The following is a 27907-nucleotide window of genomic DNA, read 5'->3' as shown; positions in this document are numbered from 1 at the left end:
TTCTAATACTAGAAGCCATATGCCCATCATGACAAGTAGCCCCAGGAAAAACTTCCTAACTGTTAAGAGCGGCACAGCAATGGGACCAATGACCGAGGGAGGTGGTGGGCTCTCCAACACTGGAGGCCTTCAAGAGGCAGCTGGACAGCCACCCGTCAAACATGCTTGAAGCTGGATTCCTGCATTGAGCAGGGGGTTGGACTGGAAGGCCTTAGAGGCCCCTTCCAACTCTATGATTCTATGAAACATTGTCACTTCTCCTTGTAGCACAGTAACTCCAGCCAGCCCCTTGCTCATCTTGGTTGCCTTTTTCAGCACCTTTTGCTTCAATATTCCAAGGCAGGGGAATCCATTGCTGAGGTGTAGCAACATGCAAATGTACTGGTAAATTTAGGTCATCAGGAAAAGAGCAAATCGCTGGAACCAACCAAAATGTCTTGAAGGGGCTGACAGCCCCGGTATGAGAAACAAGAGGGATGAGTTTTTGTTTCTTTAAAAAACAACTCAGATCAGTGACAGTGAGAGGACTCTTAAAAGCAGCACAGCCAAGGGAAGGGCCGTTGCTCAGTGGCTGAGCATCTGCTTTGCATGCAGACGGTCACAGGTTTGACCCTCAATAGCATCTCCAGGTAGGGCTGGGAGAGATTCCTCGGAGAGCCCCTGCCAGTCAGTGTAGACAGTACTGAGCTAGATGGACCATTGCCTTGACTCTGTCTAAGGCAGCTTCCTCTATTCTTAAGAGGACAAGTAGAGCTCCCATGGCAAAGTAATTAAGGCAGCCCACGCCCAAAGGTCTTGGGGTGGTCAGTTGGGCCCCAGATGCTGAAACTCCAGAGTTCTGAGGCGCAAATGAGCTGAGGAGGTTTGACCGTTATTTTCCATCTGCTAAAGTTGATTAATTGATTTGGATGGGACGGAGGCCGGGAGAGGAATGAGAACCAGGGGTGGGATTAAATTGGTGGGATCAGCTCCAGCCACAGCAAAGGAAGTGTGCCGAAGGGTGAGTCACGGTTTGCAAATTTCTAGGGCGGACAAATTAGCAAGCAGGAAAAGGTTTGTTACCAGCTCAACATGCAATCAAAGGAAGGCCTGTAATTAAATATTGGGGCGAGGGGGGGAGGCACGGAGCACAACAAAACACCCAACATCCACAACAGGCACCCCACAGGCTCAGAGGTGACGGAGAGCCAAGGTATCCTGCTGATCTCAATAATGATCCCTGGGGAGCTGAAAGCATTCAAGCAGCAGCAGAACAGGGAATTATTGGCGCACAGCAATGCTAGAAACTTCGGTAAGAGCTGTGGAGCTTTCAGGGCTAGCTGCTGCCAATCAGTGTTAAAGTTTGGATTTGTCTGAATGGCACAGCAAAGAAAAGGACAGCTGGGGGGGGCACTGCCAGTGACATCAGAGGCAAGTCATCTAACCTCCTACCCAGCAGTTTATATTTGGATTATAAACAGCTGCAGGGCAAACTGGAATTTGCTACAAGACCACCAGTATTCTCCATCAAGAAACAGAAACACTATGATCAGATCAAGGCTATGCAAGGTAAGCCCATGGGAGTAGCCATTCTAGGGGTCGCCAGCGTGGGGCCTGCGAGCACCAGTACCTTCTATGGCGCTCGCAAAAGGTCTCAGTAAATATACCCTCAAAAATCCACAGTGCACAAGATACTGTTTGCTTTCCCTACTCAATTCCTGCTTCCGCTGGCTCAGTCTCTCTCACATTGAATACGCCCCCTAAAAAAAGCCCATGTTTCATTGGATGCCAGGGCTGGACACCCACCCTCCCCTCCATTCTGAACAGAGGTGAGGTGCCAAGACCTTCACTCTGTGAATGTGGTGGTGCTGGTGTAGGGGCCTTTCTCCCCACTGCTGGAAAGGAGGATGCCTTAACCATTTTGAGGTCCTCCTGTCTCGTTTCATGCTGTTTTAGATGTGGGAGCCAAAATCAGCAATTTGTGACTGGTGCCCATCCCACTTTCTCAAACTTCCAGATATGCCCTCTGCCCCCTCCCCCAAGGCTGCCAAACCCTGCATCAGGCTGTAGGAGGGGAAGAGATGGAGACTGCAAGGCCATTGCACCCCATCTGGTGAAGGACCAGCAACATTTAGCTCCTCCCCTCCCGGAAATCTTTCCATTCCAAGAACTCTATAACTAAGAAAGCATCTGAGTTTGCTCTTGCCCCTCCTTCCTCCCAGTTGCTTTTTCCTTTTGTGTCATGCCTTTTAGACCGTAAGCCTGAGGAATATGTGTAAGCCACTCTGAGGGCCCTTTTTGGCTGAAAAGCATAATAAAAAAGGCTTTAAACATGTAGTTGTATAATGTATTCTGTTCAAAGAAACAGTTATCAAGAGCTGGTGGAAATGGAATAAAGTTAAGGGAGGCAGATTAAATTTGTCTGAGTTATACATGACCAGCGGCAATTATGTAGTTGCTCAGGAAGGTGGGAGTTGGAGTCCAAAACATCTGGAGAGCACCAGGAAGCCACTTTGCACCAAGGGAGCCATGAGCCCAAATCACCCAGGACTGCCTCCTTCTGTCAGGTCTCAGGCAAAAAGGAGGTCTTGCACAGCCCTGCTGTCCTCACTGACAGTGTGCATCTGGGCCACATCTGGATTCCTGCATTGAGCAGGGAGTTGGACTGGATTGCCTTAGAGGCCCCTTCCAACTCTACAATTCTATGAAACATTGTCACTTCTCCTTGTAGCAGAGTAGCTCCAGCCAGCCCCTTGCTCATCTTGGTTGCCTTTTTCAGCACCTTTTGCTTCAATATTCCAAGGCAGGGGAATCCATTGCTGAGGTCTGGCAACATGCAAATGTACTGGTGAATTTAGGTCATCAGGAAAAGAGGAAATCGTTGGAACCAACCGAAATGTCTTGAAGGGACTGACAGCCCCGGTATGAGAAACAAGAGGGATGACTTTTTCTTTAAACACACACACACACACACACACACACACACACAACACACACACACACACACACACACACACACACAGATCGGCAACAGGACTCTTAAAAGCAGTGCAGCCAAGGGAAGGGCCACAGCTCAGTGGCAGAGCACCTGCTTTGCATGCAGAAGGTCCCAGGTTCAGTCCCCAGCGGCATCTCCAGGTAGGTCTGGGAGAGCCCCCTGCCTGAAACCCTGGAGAGCCCCTGCCAGCCAGTGTTGGCAATATTGAGCTAGATGGACCAATGGTCTGACCAAGTACAAGGCAGCCTCCTATGTTCTTATGATGCACTCCACCACTGAGCTATATGGGCCCTCCAAAGGATGGCGTGCATTTAGGGTTTCTTTAAAATCCTAACATTTCCTTACAGTCAAGCTCTTTCCATGGAACCAAGATGGAGACCGAGAAATGGGCACGCTAGGACAACAGTATCCCATTACAGTTCCAACTGACCACGTTAAAAGGTACAGCGATTCCTTCAGCACAGCCATACAGCTGGAACCGTGGACCCCAAGACCCTGCTCAAACAGGGGCTTTCTGAACGACGTACACTGGTGGCAAAATGACTGTCGGAAACACACATCAGGAGTGACGATATACACTTCCTCTAAATCTTGCTGGAGAAAAAGGCTTGACATTTTTCAACGCAAAACAAAATAAACCGTCCTGTCCCCCACTCACTGTTGTTTCCATATTAATTGCCACTTTGCAAAAAATCAAGGGCAAATTTCCGATAGATAGATAGATAGACAGACAGACAGACAGACAGACAGACAGACAGGACGAGTGGCTGAATATAACTAGACTGTGTATTGTCCAATATTCCATTAATGATCACCAATTTCACAAGAATTCTCATCTGCTGTCTAAATATGACTCATTGCAAAAGATCGTCCATCCTGAGAAGGCCCCAGAGGATGAGTAAGGCTTGTCATCTTTCCAGTGCTGAGAGATGAGCACATGTGCCGTCATCAGCACGGGCTTCACAAGAGTACTGAACTGTTTTCAACCCAGCTGGTCCCAGGCAGGAGTGGACAGCGTGGTGCGACAGGAAGTGCCCAACCTCCCCACCGCTGAGTCCCTGATGCTCCCTGGGAAGGCGATGGGGAGGGGAAGTCAGTGGAGAGGCGCGAGAGCACTGGCAGAGCCAATCCGGCGCTCCCTGACGTCTTGCCCCTCCCTCCTAGTAAGCAGCAGCAACTCAGCGGGTCGGGAGGTCAGAGGAGCATTGTCATCCCACCACTCTGTCTGCTATGGGTCCCACAGTATGGGCTGAAGGCACAGGGGTATATAGTCTGAGAAGACCGCCACCTTGCTGAAGCTAAGTGGGTCTAAGTCGGCTCGGTGCCTGGACAGGACATCATCACAAGCAGGCATCTTTGGAAGAAAGATGAGACGCAGATGTAAGGAAATAAATAAGACCTGTAACTTTAAGAACTAGTGCCTGAGTTTGCTTGTTCCCTCCACCTCCCTGCTTTGTCTTTTAGGTTTTAAATATGAGGGTGAGGACCGACTTTTTTATATTCAATCTGCAAGCTGCTCTGGGAACCTTTCTTTGGCAGAAATGGGGCAAAAATGCTTCCATTTAAATAAAGAAAAAATGATTTCTCATAGTTGCATGATGCATTTTCCTTCTTAACAAAGGCCGGGCTTCCCTGCCTCCAGTAACCTCTACGCATCTTTGAGACCACTGCTATGTGAAGTCCCATCATGTACTCACAGGTCAAAGGGACACAGCATCCTGCCTTACAGCAAGTCAGACTCTTGGTCCATCTAGCTCACTGACCGGCAGCAGCTCTCCAGAGTTGCAGGCAAGGGGTCTCTCCCAGCCCTACCTGGAGATGCCACTGGGGGTTGAGCCTGGGTCCTTGTGTGTACAAAGCAGATGTTCTGCCACGGACCTAGAGCTTGCTGCACTTCTGGTAGGGCAAACCCTGCCCAAGGTTCACTTACCAACTGGATCGACAACATCTATGTGGTCGACAAAGTCCCGCTTTCCAAGGTAGACCGTGAGCTGTTCACAGGAGACAAAAGCATAGGGTGGGCGTCAGCAAGCAACACTGCATGGCAAAAGGGTCCAATAAAAAGCTGACTTAATAAGTTTGGGTTTTCAATCTGTTATCAACAGACCACTCCCCACCCACCTCTGATCCCTTTAAATGCAAACAAGGCAGGTGGATACCAAGAGGCGTGGCTGCAGGGACACCTCCAGTTTGGCCCCCCTCCTTGAGCTAGAACCGGCCTAGGTCTCTCTCTGAGCGCCTGACTAACTGCACTCCTTGGGGAGGACATGAGGAATGTGCCCTCCCCCAAAACAAACTCCTACAAATTTGTCTCCATAGAGGCCCCTTGTGCTTAGAGCAACAGCCTGAGCTAATCCAGGATGGAGGCGTGAGAGTGCCTGGAACCTCCATTGGTGGTGCTAAATAAATAGCCAGCTGTGGTCCCCCTGCGTTCCCCATGTCTAATTCCCTCCCCTTCCGCTGTCGCTCCCTCTCTTTGCAACTTGCACAACAATTGTGCATAATGGCGGTAGGTGCCTCGTACCAAATCTTACAGCATTTAGCTCAGTATGACCTTCATGGGTTGGCAGCGGTTTTAGGCAGGGAGTCATTCCCAGCTCTAGCTGGAGACGCCATTGAGGATTGAACCTGGGGCCTTCTGCATGCAAGGCAGATGTTCCTCCACGGAGCTGTGGCCCATTCTACAGTTCTCACTTGGAGATGCCAAGGACTGGATGTGGGATCTCTGGTACGCAAAGCATGTGGTCATTTACGGGCATATTTTCCCCAGAGTAAGCTGTGCATCAGAGACAGTGTGGCATAGTGGTTAGAGTGTTGGACTATGGCCTGGGAGACCAGGGTTCGAATCCCCACACAGCCATGAAGCTCCCTGGGTGACCTTGGGCCAGTCACTGCCTCTCAGCCTCAGAGAAAGGCAATGGGAAACCCCCTCTGAATACCGCTTACCATGAAAACCATTTTCATAGGGTTGCCATAAGTCGGAATCGACTTGAAGGCAGTCCATTTCATTTTCAAGCTGTGCATTATTAACGAAAGGGGAGGAAGCGAGCTACCCTTTTTGATTTTCTGTGTCCTGATCATCTTCAAAGGAAAAACCTTTAAGCAAGGAACACAGACTGGCCAAGCCAAGCCAAGCCAAGATCTTCTTTGCAGCCGACAGAGGGCTTTGAGCAGCTTATGGGACAATCTGGACAATCCGGCCAACTGCCGTGCTGGACCATCCTTGGTTCTTACAGGCTGGTCCATCTTATGCGGCATTTAGGAAAGATCTACAAGGCTTGTGGAGGAAACCATCAGGCTTTGATCAATTCCTGTTTTATAGCTGTCCAGCCCTAATCGCTCCATTATCACCAGCTAGAAGGAAGTGTTCCCAAGGGGCACGGGGTGGGGGAGTGGGCTCTTGCGGCAACGAAGGGAAAAGGTCGTCTGTTAACTTAGCACAGATCAGGTTTCCCCAATTCCTCCAAAGCAACTTCATCAGTGCTCCCCCCCCCCCAATCTCAGTGGCCCTACCACACAGTATAGTATGAAAAGGGTCTGAACAGTTCTGGGAAGTCTTGGCCCAGAATGGAGGGGAAAGGGCATGGTTCGTGAACATTTTTACATTGAAAAACAATCCCTTCCCTTTGAGGTTCTTGTTTTGGTGTTGGGACCCTTGCACAGGGGAACAGGTCTTTGGGAAAAAGGAATCTGTGCTCTTTTGCCAGGGAGACCCTGACCCACACGTACAGGCTTGCTCTCTGCTGCAGATGCAGAAGGCAGGAGGAGATCTATCACCAGCTTATGTTACAACAGGAAAGTAGATTTCGGATGAACATTAGGATAAACTTATTTTTTATGCATATTTTTATTGGTTTTCTTTCCTTTTTTTGACAATAACATCAATGAATAATAACAACAAAAAGAAAAAAATCAGCAACGGATCATAGCAATTTGTAGTGCAGTACCGTACAATCAGAACAAGACCAAAAAGGGGAGGGGAGAATAGGGTCTGGCAGAGCCCGCTGGGATCACACTTCACGCAAACAACTCCAAATATGGATCCCAAATCTCCACTTATTCTCGTTGTGCTTCCTGCTAACAGTAGGTTTTTTGTACACGGCAGGATAAATGGGTCTACTCCTCCAAGCCACCGGGGGAGCTGTAGACTCCTTCCAGTGTTGCAACACCAGCCTTTTGGCCACCATCAAGGCACACAAAGTCCAGTTAGGTTTCCCCTCAACGTTGGAATGCAGCCGAGTATGGCATGAGCATCAGAGGATTTTAAGGATATTCCCAGGACAAAGTTCCGTACGAATAATTTCCATCCAAAATGGTGCCACTGTAGGGCAAAACCAGATCATATTCGGAGAAACACCTTGAAAGTAGGAGCAGTTTGACAATGGAACCAATTGCCAAGGTGGTTTGTGGGCTGTTCATCCTCCAGGTCCACATGCAGTGGCTGGACAGCTCTGCAGTTCCTAAATCTGGCAAGGGGTTGAAGTTGATGGATCTCCAAGGCCCACGCCCAGCTCTAGGATTCCATGCATCTTGACTCTAACAGGAGGCAGAACTTCCCTTTGAAGAAGGAATGGTGATACATCTTGAGAAAGATTTGTTCTTCTATATCAGCGGTGGCTAACCTTTTTTTGTCCTAAGGGCCACAGTTGCCCTTGGCTAATCTTCCAGGGTCCACATGCCAGCAAAGGTTGTGTTCAAAAGTGGGTATGGACCTCCTCCACTCTTGCATGAACACACAGGAGACAAGCACACAGCCTCGTCTCCTCAGCTGATCCACTCATCATAGAATCCAATCTGATTACAGGGGAGGTGGTGATCTGCATTCCCGTTAGGGTGCTCAGCTGGGTAGTTCAAACCTCTCCACCCAGCCCAGAGCTGTTTATTTCAGTTTTTCTCCTTTCAGTTGCCGCCACCAATTATTTGCAGTGGGGATAGAAACATGTGATTAGGGGGCTCAATGAAGCCCCCGGGCTGAGAGTTAGGGACCCTTGGCTTTATATTGTATTTTTAATACTGCTTCCCACAAATTTGTCAGGGGCAGATGATAAGCTAGCTGGCCTATAATTTCCTGGATTCCCTGTGGATATCTCTCTCTCTCTCTCTCTCTCTCTCTCTGTAAAAATGGCATTACATTGGCTGATTTCCAGTGCTCTGCTAAGAGGTTCAATCATAGTGAAAAGCTCTGTATTTCTCATTAGAAGATTAACAATTTCTTATCTGAGTTCTTCAAGAACTCTCCACTGGATGCCATCTTGACTTGTTAGTTTTTAATTTCTCTATTAATCCTAGAACTTCATCTCTTGTCTGTTTGACTTAATCCTTCAGGTGTCATCCACCAAAAATAAAATCACAGAGGCAGAAGAGACCTCAAAATATCATCTAGTATAACCCCCTGCTAATGCAGGAACTTCAGTACTACAGCATTCCTGACAGGTGGATGTCCAGACTAAAACTTGAGGTGTGCATCAGATTCACATGAGTCCTAAAGTCTGAAGTGAAGCAGGATACCTCAGGAGGTATTTCGGGCTTATCAAAGGTGAAGTGGGATGTGGACAAGGTGGAACAAGTTGGAGCAGGGACCCCTGAGGTACTTTGCGGCACCTCAGCAATTCAGACATCAAAATAATGCTGCAGGCAAGTGTCTGCTGAAAGAGAAAGTAACATCTCTAAGCTTACCGTAATGCCAGATTGGGATAATGGGTGAAACGACAGCAGAGTGGGTAGAGGACGCAACATAAGAGTTTTGTTGTGACTGACAGGTCTAGCTTGCAACTAGAAGGAATATTACCAGCACTCTTCAATCCCAGTGCTTTGGGGAAGGGAGAAGTCTTGCAAGAATGAAAATGATGTCTCTAAGCTTAAGGAAGATACCAGGAGGGAGAGAAGGGACTGAGCTTTCCTTTGCAACAGACAGGAGATTTTTACCAGAAAGAGATTCCCTTTTAGTTCTGCCCACCTCAAATTCAATTTTAAATGTGTCTAAATGCTCCTAGACTTATTTATCTGCAATTTGGCAGCTTTCTTTCCCAGGGGCACCTTTCTCATATCTGCAGTTTTCAAACATGCTGCCTGCAAAACACTAAGGGAGATTAAGGTTTTTTTCCCACCCACCCCAAGAACCAGAACAGCTGCCCTTCTAGTGAAATCACTTCAGATACTCTTCTGAAATTTGGCAGAATTCATGTCCTCAGAAGGGATGACCTTGCCTGCAAATTTCATCCACTTCTGCCTCAAAATTCTGCTGCCCTGGGTTTGTTTTGGGAGGAAGGGCAGGATATAAATTTAATAAATAAATAAATAAATGAAATAGATACAATAAAAAGCTATGGACTCTTCAGGGTGGAGGTGGAAGGAACATGGTCTAGAGGTGTCCAGCACAGGCCTATTTGCCTGTAATTTGGCAAGCTTATTACAGCTGTTTGTTGAAATTTTTAATACTGAATTGGTAGCGAAGCAGACTCAGACCCCCAAGCCAAACTGGGCAGTCACTGAATTGTTCTGAGCTGAATGGGGCTGTTAAACAAAGCAAGAAACTGGGATCCAAACTGATTGTGATAGTCAGTGCACACCCCTGCTCCAAACCTCTAATGAAGGAGAGTCCACCACTTTCCAAGGCAGTCAGGCATAAGCATCTGCCCAATGTCTTCCACAGTGGAGACTGATTCCCCCCTCCCAAAAAATGTTCAGCTCCCTAACCTGCTTTAGCAATCCCATAATCGAAGGAGCAGGCAGGCAAATACACAGCAACAAGGGGAACCAGTACCAAAACATGACCCTTCAGTTCTGACCTGGCCTGGCTCAGTGGTTCAGAATCTGGGCTTGCTGCAGACATAATATCCTAACCTTGGCTATGGGATAAGGCGCATGCTCAGAGTTGGTGTGCTGCTGGCTTCCCTCTCCTGTTTCTGGAAAGAATCTCCCCCGCCTCTTCCTTCTATGGCTTGCTTTACCAGTGCAGTTTCATCTGCACTTGCCCTTGCCATAGTTAAAGAGAGCCAGGGTTAGTCCAAGGTGTTTTTGCCTCCCAGGACAGACCAGATGGTATTCTCCCTCCCTATTCCAAATACAGGAGCCTATTTAGACTGGTGCGTGAATCTCACTTTGACGGTGGCAACAAGACGGTGTCAGCCGTACCTCAGTGCTTGACATGCAGAAGGTCCCAAGTTCAATCCCCAATGGCATCTCCAGTAGGGTTGCCAGGTTCAATCCCTGAGACTGATCCTGTATCTTTAGGAGAAGAGAAAGCCAGCCAAGTGCAGGTGTTCTTGCAACCCTGTAATAGGAAAAACCACAAGGTGGAATTCTCCCTCCCCCCTGCACAACTTTTAAAGATACAGAAGATCTCTTGGTTGCCAGGCCCAGCCTCCCAGAGGTCTTCTGTATCTTTAAAAGTTGTGGAGGGAGGAGAGAGAATTCCACCTTGTGGTTTTTCCCATTACAGGGTTGCAAGAACACCTGCACTTGGCTGACTCTCTCTTCTCCTAAAGATGCAGGATCAGTCTCAGGCCATGGACTTGGCCACCCTAATCTCCAGGCAGGGCTGGGAGAGGAACTTGGACCAATGGCCTGACTCAGTACAAGGCAGCTACACAAGAGGTGCATAAGAGATGCAGAGCAAGCTGTAGTGCACACAGAGCTCTGTTCTCCAACAGTTTTCTGTGACTTCCTGCCCCCGCCGGGCACCTGCCGCCCAAGGTGAGTGACTGTCTCACTCTGCCTAATAGTAGGGTCGGCCCTGAGGCTAACCAGATTTCCTTCCTAACCAGCGTATGAAGCCTCACTTATAACGGAGGCAGCTTAGCACCGAGCATAGATAGTGCTGCCCACGCAGATGCGATAACACCCCACGGAAGCAAGGAGGGGTGGAGGCTCTGCAGCAGACAGCCCTTAGGAGATGGGGAAAAGCTCCGGCCACTCCTGAAGATGTTGCTGCTGCTGCTGCTGTGGTGACTCATCCACTCTATTCAAAGTCACATGCAGCCCTTCCCTTCAAGCAGCCAAGAAGGCCAGGGATAAGCAGTTCATGGGAGGCAGGAGAGCTTGCTTCAAAGCGTGATGCCTGAAGAGAAGCATATTAAAGCCATTTCATTACAAAGGCTCCTGTGTTATGTTCACAATAAAAACGGGCCCTGCTTCAAGTGAGACATTAGAAAAAGCAGGCGTTGACACCTGAACGCAATGGTGGCTTCTCAGCAACTCTCTAAACCCAGCTCTGCCTGCCCTGCAGATAAAGCAGGGGGCATGTGGTCTCATACCATGATATACCATTATACAGAGCATGGTATGGAACCCCCTTCAAAAAATATCCACAGTATTTTGAAGCCCTGTCACCTGTTCTGGTCCCCACTGCCACCCTCTGCCATCTTTGGATTCCTAGCCGACATGTCTGTGGATCTACTTTGAATGCTCTGTTTGGCATCCCTGTCTCCGGATGCTGGCCTGGGTTCTCCAGTTTGTCAGGGCCCCTGTGTACCCAGTATTGGACAAGAATAATATGAGAAAATTGAATCCCATATTTGAACTGTTTTAACATGGAAGTTATATGTAGAGTTCCCAGGTTTGGCTTAAGATGTGCTCCATACCATGCTCTTGGAGGTCGTTGATTCATAGGGTCGCCATAAGTTCGTAATTGACTTGAAGGCACATAACAACAACAATGTGGTCTTAGGACCTTGTGGAGTGGCCCTACACCAGGTCAGACCGCTGGGGCCCCTAACCCAGTATTGCTGACTCTGGCTGGCAGCAGCTATCCAAGACTATCTCAGGCAGAGGAACTCTCCAGCCATGTGCCACCTGACCATTTCAGCCAGGCTTCACCAACCTGGTGCCCTCCAGATGCTTCGGATTATGACTCCCATAAGCCCCAGCCAGCTGGGGCTGATAAAAGTTATAGACTAAAACATCTGGAGGGTGTCAGGCTGGTAAAGACTGATTTGGAGCTCCTGGTGCTCTTTATGCAATGGAGAGAGAACCAGCTACTATAAGGTCTGCATGCAACAACTCTAGGGATGGGTGAAAATTTGGATTTAGTTCGCATTTGAAGCCGCATCTGCTAAATTCGCACTTTCCGAAACAGTAGTCGTCCTTCGAAATCCACACTCATTCAATTTTTGCGATGCATTTCTCCTGCCAAACAGTGTTTTCAAAAAAGCATGTCTTAGGGGAAAGTATGCATAAAAATGAATATATGGGAGAAAGCATCATACAAAAATGCATTATATGATGAGAAATTGCTTGCAAAAATGTGTACATTAGTCAAAGCTGCCTATAGAAATGTGTTTAGTGTGAGAAATTTTAAAAAAATGGCAAAATCACGAATTGCTGCAGAAATGTGGAGAATTTAAGTCTGGAAAAATGAGAAACTGAGAAAACTGAAACTGACAGATTTTTCCATCCCTAAACAGCTCTTATCAATGAACTGCCCATTCATGACGACATGAATCCTTTCCCACTGGGGACTCAAACTGGCAACACTGCAAAGAACAGAGCTGCTGGTTCCACCTTGGAACACTTCTGTTCTTTAAGAGCAAACTGGGAGTGCGGATGAGGGGCGCTGCCCCGTTCTGTGGTTCACCTCTCCACTCTCACATGTTCCACAGCTTGTTTATGCCCCTCATCCCCACCCCCAAGCTGGATTGATATTAGCAGCGGGCCCAGAAGATGGGGTGATGAGCTGGAGGGAAGAAGGAAGGTGCCCTTTCCCTCGTCACCTGTGAGCCTCCTTACAGCTTTTTTTTTTAATCGATTTCTTTTACATTTTTTGTTTTGTAAGCCACTCCAAATACAAATTTGTGGCAAGGCCATGAAAAAATATTGGAAATAAACAATTGACTTTTTAAATATATGGGATTGAGACACACAACCACATTTGAGCCTCAGTTTTGAACAGATCTGCTAACTGCAGTAGTTACCCCACCCTCTACAGTGTGGGAGTCAGAAGCCCCCGAGATTCTCCTCCTTACGCTTTGCCTTCCTAGCGGGCCTGGCTCAACTACAGACGACCCCCAGGTCCCAACTCTGTCACTGCCTCAGTGCAAACAATTCAGAGCTGGATGGAGCAATGGCCTGAGGCAGTTTCCCGTGTTCCTAGACAAGCTGCTTCATACAATCATACAATAGCAGAGTTGGAAGGGGCCTATAAGGCCATCAAGTCAATGCAGGAATCCAAATCAAAGCATTCCCAACAGATGGCTCTCCAGCTGCCTCTTGAAGGCCTCCAGTGTTGGAGAGCCCACCTCTTCTCTAGGTCATTGGTTCCATTGTCATATGGCTCCTTAACTGTTAGGAAGTTTTTCCTGATATCCAGTCGAAATCTGGCTTCCTGCAACTTGAGCCCATTATTCCGTGTCCTGCACTCTGGGACGATCGAGAAGAGATCCCGGCCCTCCTCTGTGTGAGGCGAGTCGTCTTCATAATCTAAGGGTCTAGCAGTGCTGGCTGGTGCCCATCAGGGCTGGTAGGCAGAGGGCTAGGAGACCAACTGAAGGCAGAGCCAGATCCAATGATGGGGAGCCAGGTCACCCTGTTTTTCTCTCCACTGGTTGTCTACAAGAAGCAGTGGGGGGGGGCTACCTGAGTTCAGACTGAGGTTGGTAGGTCAGTCCCCCATTCGGCCAAATGCACCAGCCTCCACTGGAGTTGAGCTGCCGGATCTGACCAGAGGCCCATCTGGTCCAGCGCCCTGTCCTCACAGTGATGCCTCTACATGCCGTTGGGAAATTCACAAGCAGCCCCTGAGCACAGGAGCAGCGCTCTCTCCACCCACTTGCCTTCCCCATTTCAAAATCCCGCCCTGTGCCTACTTCTCCTGGCGTATCTCTTCTTGTTTATGCTCTGCAGTACGTTGGCCCCAATTTCCCCACTAGATCCAATCTACATGCCTTTTGCCCGCTTCTAAATACTTCCACGTGCTGCCTTCGCCTTATCTTTGTGCTCTCTAAATCTCTTCGCCGACACCCTCCCCTTCCTGATTTACATCCGAGTGGCCCCTTCCTTCGCGTCAAATCCAACGTCTCGTCTGTCAGCTCTCCTCTGCAATCTTTTCCACTTTCGTATTTTTGTCTCGCTGGAATCTCCAGCCGCCTGATGGGAGAACATCTTCAGTTTTATTTTCCTGGCCTGAATTCTTATATTAACCTCCCACCATTATCCTGCCCTACTGCTTTTTTTCCTCACTCTCTCTCTATTAAGACTGTAAGACATCTGCAGGACCTGTCTCCAATTTATTGAAAGAGGCTTGCCTTTGAAGCACTTTCAGGATTAATGATGATGATGATGGTACAGACTTCAGCTAGTTCTTTCACATAACCAGTTTCCTGCCTCCCTTATTTTTCTAGTTCTCTCCAGTAAGTCACAGACTATTTTCCATCACTATAACTATGGGTCATTTATTAATTAATGCGCGCTTCCTTTGCCACATATGCTATGTGGTCTACACTGGCGGAGGCTGATAGATCCAATGTCAGTGGGGCAGTGAATCTACTCCAGGTTTTAGTCTGAACTTTCAAGGAGCTGTCCAAGGTGCCAAGCCCCTTGGACCGCTCCTTGAAAGTTCAGACTAAAACCTGGAATGGATTCACTGCCCCATTGACATCGGAGCCACCAGTCTCCACTGGTCTACACTTGGCCTGTTACATTTCTCTCTCCCTTTTATGCCACCTCTTCATACAGCCATATTTGCTTCACCTGTGCTATAGCTCTGTGCTTTTTTTACTTTCCTGGGTAATCTGTCTGCCTGTCTCTATTCCATGCTCACACGCCTCCCCTTTATGTCCCCCTTTGTGCATCGTCCCATCAAACGGCTTAGTGTGAGAAAGGCTCCACTCCCAGAACCTGCTTTAAGTGTCAGTGCTCGCCTCTTGAGACATAGGAAGGAACAACATGCAATATTAGCTACCGGGCCAAGTTCAAGGTTCTGGTTTTGGTGTACAAAGCCCTATACAGCTTGGGACCGAGATACCTGAAAGATCATCTTACCCCTTATATACCCAGCCAATCGCTGCGCTCTGCAAGTGAGGGGCTCCTGCAGATACCATCTTATCAGGAGGTCCGTTCTGCACAACAGAGGAAACGGACCTTTAGTGCGGGGGCACCTACTCTGTGGAATTCCCTCCTCTTAATTAGACAGGCGCCATCTCTGTTACCTTTTCAGTGCATACTGAAGACCTTCCTCTTGCAACAAGCCTCTTAAGCAGAGACTTTATCCCAGTCTGTGCCTGAATTGCTTTTTTATGTTTTAAAAGCTGTTTTATTTTAATATGTTTTCAAAGATGTCTTGTTTCAATATGCTTTAAAGTCTTTTGTTTTTAAGATGTTTTGGAGTGCTTTGAGTGTTCTTGTTTGCCGCCCTAGTCTCCTACTCGGAGGAAGGGCAGGATATAAACCTAATAAATAAATAAATAAACTGATCATGTGCAAAAAGCATGTCTCTAACCACTGAGTAACTATTGCCCATCTACCTAACCCTACCCAACCCAGGAAGCTGCCTATATGTGACTCACTCTGATGGGTTCATCTAGTCCACTATCATCTGCCTTGACGAGGGATGGAAGGATCTGTCCCATTTCGGGTCTCGCAGTTTCTCATTTTTCCAATTTTACATTCAGTTTTCCACATTTCTGCAGCAATTTGCAATTTATTTTTTAAATCCTCATGAAAATTCTTCAGTATTTTAGTGTGAATGTCTCCTAATAGTGGTTAAGGTATTGGACTATGACCTGGGTTCAAATCCTCACACAGCCATGAAGCTCACTGGGTGACCTTGGGCCAGTCACCAACTCTCAGCCTCAAAGGGAGGCAATGGGAAACTGTGATGTCCTTATACGTTAAAAACTGTAAACATGGTAAGTGTGGGTTTATACAGGGATATATGGTAAGTGAATTGAGTAAGAGGGGGGAGTACATGGGCTAGAATGCGGGAGAACGTTGGATGATGATTGGCTGAGTGTTTGAATGGCTGAAGGTATAAATGAGAGGTTGTTGGGGGGAGTTGAGAGGAGAGTGATTGGGAAGGAGTTGAAGTGGGAGGCAGTTGGGATTGAGTTGACAGAGTTCGGAGGGAGGTTTGGATTCTATTAGGCTGATATTTGGACAGAATATATATAACTGGAAACATAACAGTGACACTCTATGAAACCATACGCTTGTTAAACATCCCTAAAGTAATGTCGTTATTTCCTAGTGTTATCAAATAAATACTTTTATTGGTTTACCAAAAGCCTGATCCTTGGCTGGGAATACACAGACCAGAAGGGAGGGCAGGGTAAATACCAAGGCTGAAGAGAAACTGTATCTAATGGTGGCAGCGGTGAAGGAAGAAAGTGTAACATCGTCAAGTATCCAGAGTAACCCAGGATTGTATGCTTTATAGAGAAAGATACGGGGGGTTGTGGACAGCAAGGGCACCCAGACACAAAGTAACAATAAGCCATAGAGAAACTAAGGCAAAGTCTCTAGCAGTATTGTTTACAGGGAGTGGCTGGTGGTGCTGCCTAGCAGTGGGATCTTGAGAGATCTGTGCTAGAGCGGAGTGAGAAAAAATAAAAACGACAATCCTGATTGGTGGTGTCCTGAGGTGGTGCCTAGTGAAAGGCGGTAGCCACAAGCAGGTGGGAACCTGGCAGGTGGAGCCAAAGGTGAGAATGTCACAGAAACCCCCTCTGAATACCGCTTACAATGAAAACCCTATTTGTAGGGTCACCATAAGTCGGGATCGACTTGAAGGCAGTCCATGCCTTTCCTATCTACTATGTATTTCTATAAATAAAGTAGCTTTTCTTATTTTACTAAGTCTTCAGTGATGTCAATGCAGGGTAAAAGCCTGCCACTTAGATAAACGCACACACCATCTCAGACGTGAGTTACTCTGCATATTCCATATCACCAACTGCAGAGGCGACTGTAAGAATGAGTTTTCCTATTACAGTGTGCCTAGTATGGGGCTCAATAAAACCCTAAACCAGAAGATTTTCCCCATTTTCCTTTTTGGCTGTGCATACTCACCGTTTCTCCCACTTTCCCCTTTACTTTAATACTTCTCCTAAATAAAATTTGATTTCTGGGCTTCATGGGTTTCTGGACATGCTCAAGGGCAGTACATTAGGGCCACAGCTCAGTGGTTACAGCATTCGCTTTGCATACAGCAGGTCACAAGGTCAATCCCTGGCAGCATCTCCAAGTAGGACTAGTAAAGACTCCCTGTCTGAAATCCTGGAGAGCCCCTGCCAGTCAGTGCAGACAATACTGAGCTAAATGGACTCAGTATAAGGCAGCTTCCTCTGTTCCTAGTTACATTCCCACCCCCCACCCCCCCAAAAAAACATTTCCTTTGACTGCTGGGGCTATGTGATGCTGGGAGACAAAGGAGGGACAACAGAGCTGAGGTTGCCCGGCAAGAGAAATGGAATCCAGACTATGATGATGATGATGATGATGATGATGATGATGAACAACAACAACCCACCCTTCACCCAGAGATCCCAGGGCAGGTTACAACAATTTTAAAACACATAATTAAAAACAGTTAACAACCATCTAAACAACATCACAGAAAACAGCCGTTTAGGAGGTTCACAGCACTTCACACCCTTTATCTCGACAACCCTTGACAACCCCGTGTGCTACAGATCTTGGTATCGAAGTAGACAGTTACAATTAGAACAAAGCGATTCTATTACGCGAGAGTGAAAGCGCAACATGAACCATCAAGCCAGGAGTCCCGGCTCTGTCAAGATTCTATCTCCTTGAAGTGAGCCCTTCCTGCCCCTCCCCATGAGGTAGGTACCAATATCAGTACCTTCCACATTGCAGATGGCGCAAGCAATACTTGAAACGAGTGGCTTCCTGGAGCCAGATCTGTAGGCGGTGACATGGGGGGGCGGGGAGAGAGAGGGGGGCTTTACCGGTGGTGATGGCAACTGGTGACCATCATCTCCCCCCACTAGCCCCCTTAAAATGAGGCTGCAGCTCCACATGCTTTCATTCCAAGGGAGACTAGCAAGCATGTGCCTGTGGGGGTGGGGAAATAGCAAACAGAAGCTGCTTAAAGGCTTGTCACAACCACTCTCCCTTGTTGCCAGACTCCCAGCTTCCCTCTGAGCAGGCACCCGCAGGAGGGCCTTGGATGTTGAGCGTAGTGTATGGGTGGGTTCATATTGGGAGAGGCATTCCATCAGGTATTGTGGTCCCAAGCCGTGTAAGGCTTTATAGGTCAAAACCAGCACCTTGAATCGAGCTCAGAAACATACAGGCAGCCAATGCAAGCGGGCCAGAATCAGTTTTATATGTTCGGACTGTCTGGTCCCTGTTAACAAACTGGCCACTGCATTTTGCACAAGCTGCAGTTTCTGAACCGTCTTCAAAGGCAGCCCCACATAGAGTGCATTGCAGTAATCTAATTTAGAGGTTACCAGAGCATGGACAACTGAAGCCAGGTTATCCCTGTCCAGATAGGGGAGTAGCTGGGCCACAACCGAAGTTGGTAGAAGGCACTCTGTGCCACCGAGGCTACCTGAGCCTCAAGTGACAGAGATGGTTCTAGGAGAACCCCTGAGCTACGAACCTGCTCCTTCAGGGGGAGTGCAACCCATTCCAGGACAGGTTCGACATCCACCATCTGGTCAGAAGAACCACCCACTAGCAGCAGTCTTGTCTGGATTGAGCCTCAGTTTATTAGCCCTCATCCAGTCCAGTGTCGCAGCCAGGCACCGGTTCAGCACATTGACAGCCTCACCTGAAGAGGATGAAAAGGAGAAGTAGAGCTGTGTGTCATCAGCATACTGATGGCAACGCACTCCAAAGCTCTGGATGACTGCACCCAACAGTTTCATGTAGATGTTGAACAGCATGGGGGACAGAACTGACCCCTATGGAACCCCATACTGGAGAATCCAGGGTGCTGAGCAATGTTCCCCAAGCACCACCTTCTGGAGCCGACCCACCAAGTAGGAGTGGAACCACCACCATGCAGTCCCTCCCACTCCCATCTCAGCCAGTCTTCCCAGAAGGATACCATGGTCGATGGTATCGAAAGCCGCTGAGAGATCAAGGAGAATCAACAGAGTCACACTCCCTTGTCTCTCTCCCGACAAAGGTCATCATACAGGGCAACTTTCCATGCCAAAACCAGGCCTGAAACCTGACTGAAATGGATCCATGTGGGCAAGACAAGATTTCAAAAGGACCACATTCCCCTGCCTAACAGCAGAAGCAGTGCCCTAAAAGTAAGAATTTATTTTGGTTTTCCTCTAAGCAATGAGTGTGATGCTATCAGGGAAATAAGTGCCCTCCCATCAGGGGAAATTCTAGATATTTCCTGCCAAATATCCTCTCCACAGTAGCTGCTGTGCTGGGAATTTCCCCCACAATGTGCATCATGAACCTCCAGCTCATGTAAGTGCAAAAGCTTAATGAAGTCCCCAGAACCTCTACCATATCTGATGCAAGTTGACCTTATTATTTAGCATTAATTAACCCTAGCACAGCAACAACAAGGCATCCTCCAGCAAACATCTTCCACTGGTAATTGGATTAAGTCTCAATTTACATTTCCTGGGAAACATCTCCACCTTTCTCCGTGAGGCACAACTCAGTCATAAGAACACAAGAAGAGCGTGGCTACTGGATTGGGCCAAAAGGAGCTCATCTAGTCCAGCATCCTGTTCTCACAGCGGCCAACCAGACACCCCAATGGGAAGCCTGACAGCAACTGGCTGCAAGTTCCGATTGGCCAGGATGGAACCCCTTGTGGCATCTCTGCTACTCTTCAGTGGGGAAAAGGGTATTGTGATGCCTACTGACCACCTGCAATCAGTGCCCTTTGTCAATTAATGTCCTTTCTGACTACTACCACTGGTGATCACTCGTGACCGAGTAAGGCTGTCTTCCAAAATAAGGTTGGTTGGAAGACGCCTGTGCATGAATTTGTTTTCTGTGGGAAGATCAGCGCACAACGATCAACACACAATCTTGACAGAAAAAGGCTTTGATCCAATGGCATGGGTACCACGACGATTGGAAGTCTTTTATCTGCTGCAACCTTCACAGCCGTTGTAACATACACACTGTTATCCTCCGCCTGTTCTGCCGTTGAGGACTTTCTTGGATCGTTCTTTGTCTGGTTCCTCTCCCTCGATCTTACCGCCATGGGTGACCCTGCTGGGAGCACATGACTCCTGACAGCATCGCTCACAGGGTTCATTGGAACACGCAAGCCCACTCACCACTACAAGGTGACGATCCAGTGAGGGGCCTTCTGACTAGGCCTGTCCTTAAAGAGATTGACCTTGGTGTGACAGTTAGCATCCGTCAGGAAGCCTCTGGCTTATAACTTGGTACCTCTCATTCCCCACTTTGTTTAGGTACAGGAGGACACTCCACATTATTACTCATTCCATGTACGGCACCTGGAGCATTTTGGAGGAAAGGTGGCATAGAAATGTAATAAATAAACAAATGGGCTTTCTCAAGCTGGCTCCAATCCTGTGGATGCCTGCAGAAGCAAGGCTTCTTCAGTTTCCTTGCCTCACCTCCCTGCTTCACTGCCATGTTTGACGTTTTTTCTCTTGGGATGACTCATGACCCTTGCAGGAAACACAAGACAGTGTTATCCCATAAGGAATCTTTCTCTATTCTTGGACTTTATCAGGATGGTTTGAGGACCCCAGGGCACCAAGACAGCAAGATTAGGGAAATAAGAAAAGTAGAAACAAATAATTAATCAGAAGAAGGCTAGGACTGGGGAGGGCAGCTATGAGAGAACTAGAAAAGGTCCTCAAATGCAATGATGTATCACTGAACACTAAAGTCAGGATCATTCAGACCATGGTATTCCTGATCTCTATGTATGGATGTGAAAGTTGGACAGTGAAAAAAGCGGATAAGAGAAAAATCAACTCATTTGAAATGTGGTGTTGGAGGAGAGCTTTGCACATACCATGGACTGCAAAAAAGACAAATAATTGGGTGTTAGAACAAATTAAACCAGAACTGTCATTAGAAGCTAAAATGATGAAACTGAGGTTATACTTTGGACACATAATGAGAAGACATGATTCACTAGAAAAGACAATAATGCTGGGAAAAACAGAAGGAAGTAGAAAAAGAGGAAGGGCAAACAAGAGATGGATTGATTCCATAAAGGAAGCCACAGATCTGAATTTACAAGCTCTGAACAGGGTGGTTCATGACAGATGCCGTTGGACATCGCTGATTCATAGGGTTGCCATAAGTCGAAATGGACTTGAAGGCATATAATGACAACAGCAACAGGGGAGGAGGAGGAGTGGACTTAGCTCAAGGGTCACCTACACAGGCTAACCTATCTTTTGACCACCCCATCACCACTTGTGCCTTGAAACCCTTGCCCTTAATCTTCCTCGATAACACAAAAGGTGTGCTTCTTGCTATCTAATACCAGGTGGCTTTCCTTAGCTTGGAATTGGTGCTCAGCAACTCACCTGTGACCATGCACCCTATTCATTCCCCCTGCCGCCCCCCACTAGGGAGAACCGTGCACAGAGCAGGATAGGGACCCTACAACCTCCGGCAGCTGTAAGAAGAGCCCAGCTGGATCAGGCCAATGGCCCATCTAGTCCAGCATCCTGTTCTCACAGTTGCCACTGAGATGCTGATGGGAAGCCAGCAAGCAGGACCCAAGTGCAGAGTGCAGCAGCCCTCACCCCAGTTGTGATTCCCAACAGCCGATATCCAGTGGCATACCTGCCTCTAAGAACACAGGAAGCTGCCTTATACAGGGTCAGACCACTGCTCTGTCTAAGCTCTGTACTGTCCACACTGACTGGCAGTAGCACCCCAGGGACTCAGGCAGGAGATATTCCCAGCCTTACCTGGAGATGCCATTGGGGACTGAACCTGAGCAAAGCAGGCGCTCTACCAGGAAGCTGTGGCCTCTGGTAGTGGAGGGAGGACATAGCCAACATGGCTAGTAGCCACTATGGCTGTTGGAATATGCAATTCAACTCCAACTTGTGGGTTGAGGCTGCATGGGGTTAAAAAGGGTAGCTAAAGAGGAGACCTTCTGGTTGCTAGCCTATCCTTTGATCTCCTGCTGACTCTCCCTTCCTGCTAGACTGATATGCAGAGGATGTTGACCACATCTCCTTCCTTCTTCTTCTTTCTCTTGAGAGGGAGAGCAGACATCTTCCTTTTGTCTCTCCCTCTCCTCCAAGCATGAGGGCAAACACTAGGCTTAGTGTTTGCATCTCCAACTTAGCTAGTTAGCTAAATGTAGAACTATTTCCTATCAAGTATGTACTTCCAGAATAAAGTACTGTAGTTCTTTCTTATTTTAAAGCTTAAAGTCTCAGCCTGACTAGGAAGGTGTAATCTTTAGCAAAGATTCAAATACACAAAGCTCACTCAGACGCTCAAATACCTAATTTCGCTACTCTGCAACAATGGCTAGTAGCCACTGATTGCCTTACCCTCTTTCCTGTCTAAGAAGCTGACCCTACAAAAGCTCCCTTAGCTATTAAAGGTCCAGTGACCCAGCCTGGCTGTTTTCGTGCCTGGCCACCTTATTGCCCTGGCCTCGACCTCCATCCCCTCCAACTTTCCAGGCTGCCAGGTCAGCCGCATGAAGAAGTGCCAGCACAGCTCTGCAAAGCCCCTGGAATTCCAGGCACAGCTGATTAGCTCCCTGACCCCACAGTCCATCCAATTAAGTTATTGAATAAGCCTCCATCTCAATCACATTTCGAGGAGCCAACAGCATGACTCAGTTGCTGGCTGTGAGCATCTGGAAAAACAACTCCCGATAAACAGACTCGCCTGGTGACAGATCTGCAAGGCCTGGGCGGTTGCTGGGTCCTTGCAGCGGACACCAGAGACAAGAAGATGGTTGCTGGCTGCCGCAAGAGACACGGAAAAGCTCAGACCTCCTGAGAGATAGACAGGTTGCTCATCAGCCAACTGAGGTTCAGCAGAAAGGCTTGTCTGCTCTTGGAGAAGCCTGGTCCTTGGTGGGTCTTCCGATGTCAGCCCAGATGGGCAGGCACCCACTTCTCCCTTCAGTGGCTTTGGGTGTGAGGTGCCCAATTGCAAATCCCTGCTCAGCTGGGTGAATGAGCTTCCTGGGCAGGTTTGGAAAAATCAGTGCCTCTCAGCCTAGCCTACTTCTCAGGGTGGTTGTGATGATGAAATACCACTTGGAGGGGGGGAGAGCATGGGATACAAACTGAGAGAAGGAAGGAAGGAACTCCAGATGCCTCCAGGCTGTCAGGATTTTGCAGGAGCAATTCGAGCACATACCGGACCTTTAGGCTTGTGAAGTTAAAGCAGATTAAAGAGCTCTTTTGCCTTAGCGCAACAGATCCACTTAAGAAAAACAAGAGGCTTTTTGCATCGAAAAGTGTGGGATGAATGAATGATTAACAGGGAAATGTCTAACCAGCCTGCCAGCGCGTCAGAATGAACACAGGACAAATGCTCATTGTTGTACAACTGTCCCACAAACAAATCAATAAAGACCGGAGATAATTTGACCTCTCCACATAAGCTTTTTTTGCAGGCAGATCAGGATGAAGGCTTGCTCAATAAAAAGGTCGGTCGCTCAGAAACTGCGCTTCCTTGTCTGCAAGGGAGGAGGGGAAAGGACCCAGTCCTCCTCCAGGCACTTCCCACCTTGTCTGATCTGCACCAAACATTTGAATGATGCTCCTGGCCCATGTTCTTCCCGCCCTCTCTTTGCTCAGCGCAAACCTATTATCTGTCGAAGAAAAATGTTCACAGAGCAGAAGCAACCAGCTACAATCCCATTTGTCATTCTCCATACTCTGCTGATGCAACACTTTTACCATGCACTGAAACATCCTGTTCTGCAGGCTGCTTCACCTTTGATCTCCTGGCTGGAACATTCTACTCTTTCCACCCCACCCCCGACTAATTCACTGCCCCTCAATGTCATTTTGTGGTTCCAAGCAGCTAAACTAACCAACCCGCCTATTTTCCCCCTCCCCTCCCCTGGCAGGCTCCTGCATCCTTAACAGCTTCTCTGCACAAGTAGAAATTCAACCGGTGATGCCTCTCCATAACTGCAACACCATGGAAAGGTAAAGGTGCACCTGTTGAATTTCTGGCTTGTCGAGCCACTGTTATATAAAATCACAGGAGCCCTGCCAGAGAAAAGGGTGGCAAATTAAGGCTTCATACCTAACCAATAAAAAAAACTAGAAGAAATAGGAAAGTAAGAAATTGCCTTATAGGAAGTCAGACCAATGGTTCATCTAGCTCAGGAATGCGTACTCTGACTGGCAGTAGCTCTCTAGGATTACAGTCGGGGACTGTGGAGAATGCTGCAGATTGAACCTGGGACCTTCTTCACCCAAAGCAGATGCTCTACCGCTGAGCAATGGCCCATCTAATAACTTTGAGAAATGCCTGGACATTTGCATATTTTATCCTGCTTGTTACAGATTTGCCAAAATGGAGTTTCCTTGGCTGCAAAAAGTATGGGGCTCACACACACCCCTCGCTTGCAGTAAGCAAGTGTCCTGTTATGCATGAACTTGCACCTCTTATTTTCAAAGCGAATTCTATTTAATAACACCCTTGAAAAAACTTTTAAAATGCGATCGAGCTATATCAGAGTCAAGGCAACTTCTGCAATCTGATGAAGTCTTTTTTCCCCACTGCAAAACTGAATAATTAAAATGCTAAAAGCAATCTCTCCAGGCCTTGCTGAGCTGGTAACACAACTCCTTCAGGCCTTGGACCGTCTTCCTCAGCCAATCCAATCCTGCATCCTCCCTCGGTAGGAGCTCCATGTGATGCAGATCAAGGTCGTGCTGAAGCACAGGTGGGCTTGCTTAGCAACAGGCTGCTTCCTGGCGCTCCCTCGGATGAAAAGCACTTAACAGGCTTGCTAGGTGGAGGGCAGGCTGAAAGGGACTCCAGTTCATCAGTGACTGGGGAGAAGGAGACAAGACTGAGATGCCATAAAGAAGAGAAACAGTGGGACCTGAACAGTGTCTATGCATGTTTGTGGCTGCAGATGCCAGTTCCAATGAGGCTGATCCCTTAGAGAAAATCGTAGAATCATAGAACAGTTGAGTCAATGCAAGAATCCAAATCAAAGCATTCCCGACAGATGGCTGTCCAGCTGCCTCTTGAATGCCTCCAGTGTCGGAGAGCCCACTACTCTCTAGGTCATTGGTTCCACTGTCCTATGGCTCTAACAGTTAGGAAGTTTTTCCTGGTGCTCAGATGAAATCTGGCTTCCTGCAACTTGTCCTGCACTCTGGGACGATCGAGAAGAGATCCCGGCCCTCCTCTATGTGACAACCTTTCATGTATTTGAAGAGTGCTATCATGTCTCCCCTAAGTCTTCTCTTCTCCAGGCTAAACATGCCCAGTTCTTTCAGTCTCTTCTCACAGGGCTTTCTTTCCAGTCCCCTGATCATCCTTGTTGCCCTCCTCTGAACCTGTTCCAGTTTGTCTGCATCCTTCTTGAAGTGCGGGGACCAGAACTGGACACAGTACTCAAGATGAGGCCTAACCAGTGCCAAATAGAGGGGAACCAGTACTTTGCAATTTGGAAACTATACTTCTGTTAAAAGTAAAGGTGTCCCCGCACTTACAGTGCGAGTCGTTTCCGACTCTTAGGGTAACGTCTTGCGATGTTTACTAGGCAGACCGTTTATATGGGGTGGGATTGCCAGTTCCTTCCCCGGTCTTTCTTTACCCCCCAGCGTATGCCAAGTACCCGTTTTACCGACCACGGATGGATGGAAGGCTGAGTGGACCTCGACCCCTTTTACCAGAGATTCGACTTCCTCCTTCTGTTGGAATCGAACTCCGGCCGTGAGCAGAGCTTCGGCTGCGATACCGCCACTTACCTCTCTGCGCCACGGAGGATCTATATACTTCTGTTAATGCAGCCTAAAATAGCATTTGCCTTTTTTGCAGCCACACTGCACTGTTGGCTCAAATTGTTGGCACTGTTCCACCAACCTCAGTCTGTCCTCAGCCAGCCTCAGCTGCCTGTCTTCTTACTTATTATTGGGTTGTATTCAACTAAGTCCTACTCAAAGTAGACCCACTGAAATTAATGAAACTAAGTTCAATGGATCTACTCTAAGCAGAATAATTATTCTTATTCTTAAATTTATTACTTACTCTTCACCAGCAGGTCCCAGGACAGATTACAACAATCTAAAATGCAACATTAAAATAGTTTCAAACAAATTACAATCACAAAAGTAGGGTGGGTCCTGAAAACACACATCTCAGGTGACAAAGGCCGGGATAAAGAGGTGCGCCTTCAGCATTCACAGAAAACTGTATCATGAAGTTGTGAGATGCACAGAGCTTGGAAAAGTTACTTTTTAAAGCTACAACTCCCAACAGCCCTAGCCAGCATGGCCACTGGATTGGGCTGATGGGAGCTGGAGTTCAAAAAAGTAACTTTTCCAAGCTCTGGAGATGCATCACTGCAGGGAGAGAGTTCCATAACTTAGGGGTGGCCACAGATAATGCCCTCTCCACGGCCTCCATCCCTCCAAACTTCTGTGGGCAGTGGTACTACCAAGAGGGCCCCCTCTGCTGATCTCAACATCCAAGAGGGTTTGTAGGGGAGAAGGTGGTCTTTCAGATATTTGGAACCGAAGTCAATTTGGGCTTTAACCACTAGCATGAACACCTTGAATTGGGCCTGGAAACGAACTGGCAACCAATGCAGCTGCTTTAGAACAGGGATTATATGAGATCTAAATGGAACCCCAGCCAGTGATTCAGCAGCTGCATTTTGGGGCAGCTGAGGTTTCTGAGTCATCTTCAAAGGCAGCCCTTCCAGGCTCCCTGACTGTCCACCTTTCCAGGCTCCCTGACTGTCCATTTCCTCCTCCTCAATCTCAGTGTTGCCCTTGTGGAACTCAGCAGGGTGGACGCTGGAGGCAAAAGTGGAATTGGTTGGCTCTGCCGATCATTGGCTCTGGCCCCACCTACTGTTGGGCTCCCTGCCCTCCACCCTGCCCGTCCCAATGGGCACCAGCCAACGCTGGCCAGTTCCCAGGTCCAATTCACACGCTACCCCCAACACCGCCACAGCCACACACACCCCTCGGCCTGACCCTACGTTGCTCTGGTAACAGCTGTAAAGGAGCGCTGGCATCGAGGGTGAAGTCTAGAAGCTTCTTGTTTGAATCTCACCTCCTCAGCCCCATACCATTGGATGCTGAGTGCAAGGCACTTTCAGGCCTAAGGGCCTTAGGCACACCAAACTCTCTGGTGGATCATGCCTACCTGGATGACCTCAGTCAAATCGCATTTCTCTCTGCCTGATTTGCAAGCTAGGGAGAGGCCGACGCTGCACTCCCTTACAGGGCTGTTGTAGGGACAAACTGAAATGAAGTTTGCAAAGCACTTGGGCCTTCTCTGAACTGGCCCTCCAGATGTTTTGGACTACAGCTCAGTGCTGGCTGGGCCTGATGGGAGCATCTGGAGGGCACCAGCACGGGGGAGGAAGAGACAGAAGTATGACTGGTCTTGACATCTTTTCAGCAGCGAGTCAAGACCTTTCTGTTTGACCAGGCACTGGAGTTGTGTAGCCTCTCCTGTTGTGTTTTACTGCCTCATAAAACTTGTTCTGAGTGAATTTTGTGGGTTGGATCCACCTAAATCATATTCAGAGCAGACCCAGTGAAATCAATGGACTTAAGGAACTTGGATTCAAGGGATCTACTCTATGACTTAGTTCGATACAATCATGAAAATGAAATGTACTGCCTTCAAGTCGATCCTGACTTATAGCGACCCTACGAAGAGGGTTTTCCTGGTAAGTGGTATTCAGAGGGGGTTTACCATTGCCTCCCTCTGAGGCTGAGAGGCAGTGACTGGCCCAAGGTCACCCAGTGAGCTTCGTGGCTGTGTGGGGATTCGAACCCTGGTCTCTCAAGTCGTAGTCCCCCAGTGTTG

The 27907-nt window shown here is 48.1% G+C and overlaps 1 protein-coding gene across 3 annotated transcripts in view; it reads right to left on the bottom strand.

Moving 5' to 3' along the window:
* The window catches only part of ARRB1 (arrestin beta 1), a 187512-nt gene that overhangs the window by 45602 nt on the left and 114003 nt on the right, over nucleotides 1–27907 (bottom strand). For all 3 annotated transcript variants that reach the window (XM_061629140.1, XM_061629139.1, XM_061629138.1), the window contains exon 3: nucleotides 4908–4968. In XM_061629140.1, the coding sequence (XP_061485124.1) occupies nucleotides 4908–4968 (61 nt within the window). The remainder of the gene's footprint in view (nucleotides 1–4907; nucleotides 4969–27907) is intronic.

The sequence above is a fragment of the Rhineura floridana genome, chromosome 5 (genome assembly GCF_030035675.1).
Source record: "Rhineura floridana isolate rRhiFlo1 chromosome 5, rRhiFlo1.hap2, whole genome shotgun sequence".
Classification (NCBI taxonomy): domain Eukaryota; kingdom Metazoa; phylum Chordata; class Lepidosauria; order Squamata; family Rhineuridae; genus Rhineura; species Rhineura floridana.
Note: the sequence above shows the minus strand (reverse complement) of the source record. Positions and strands in the feature narration are given on the sequence as shown.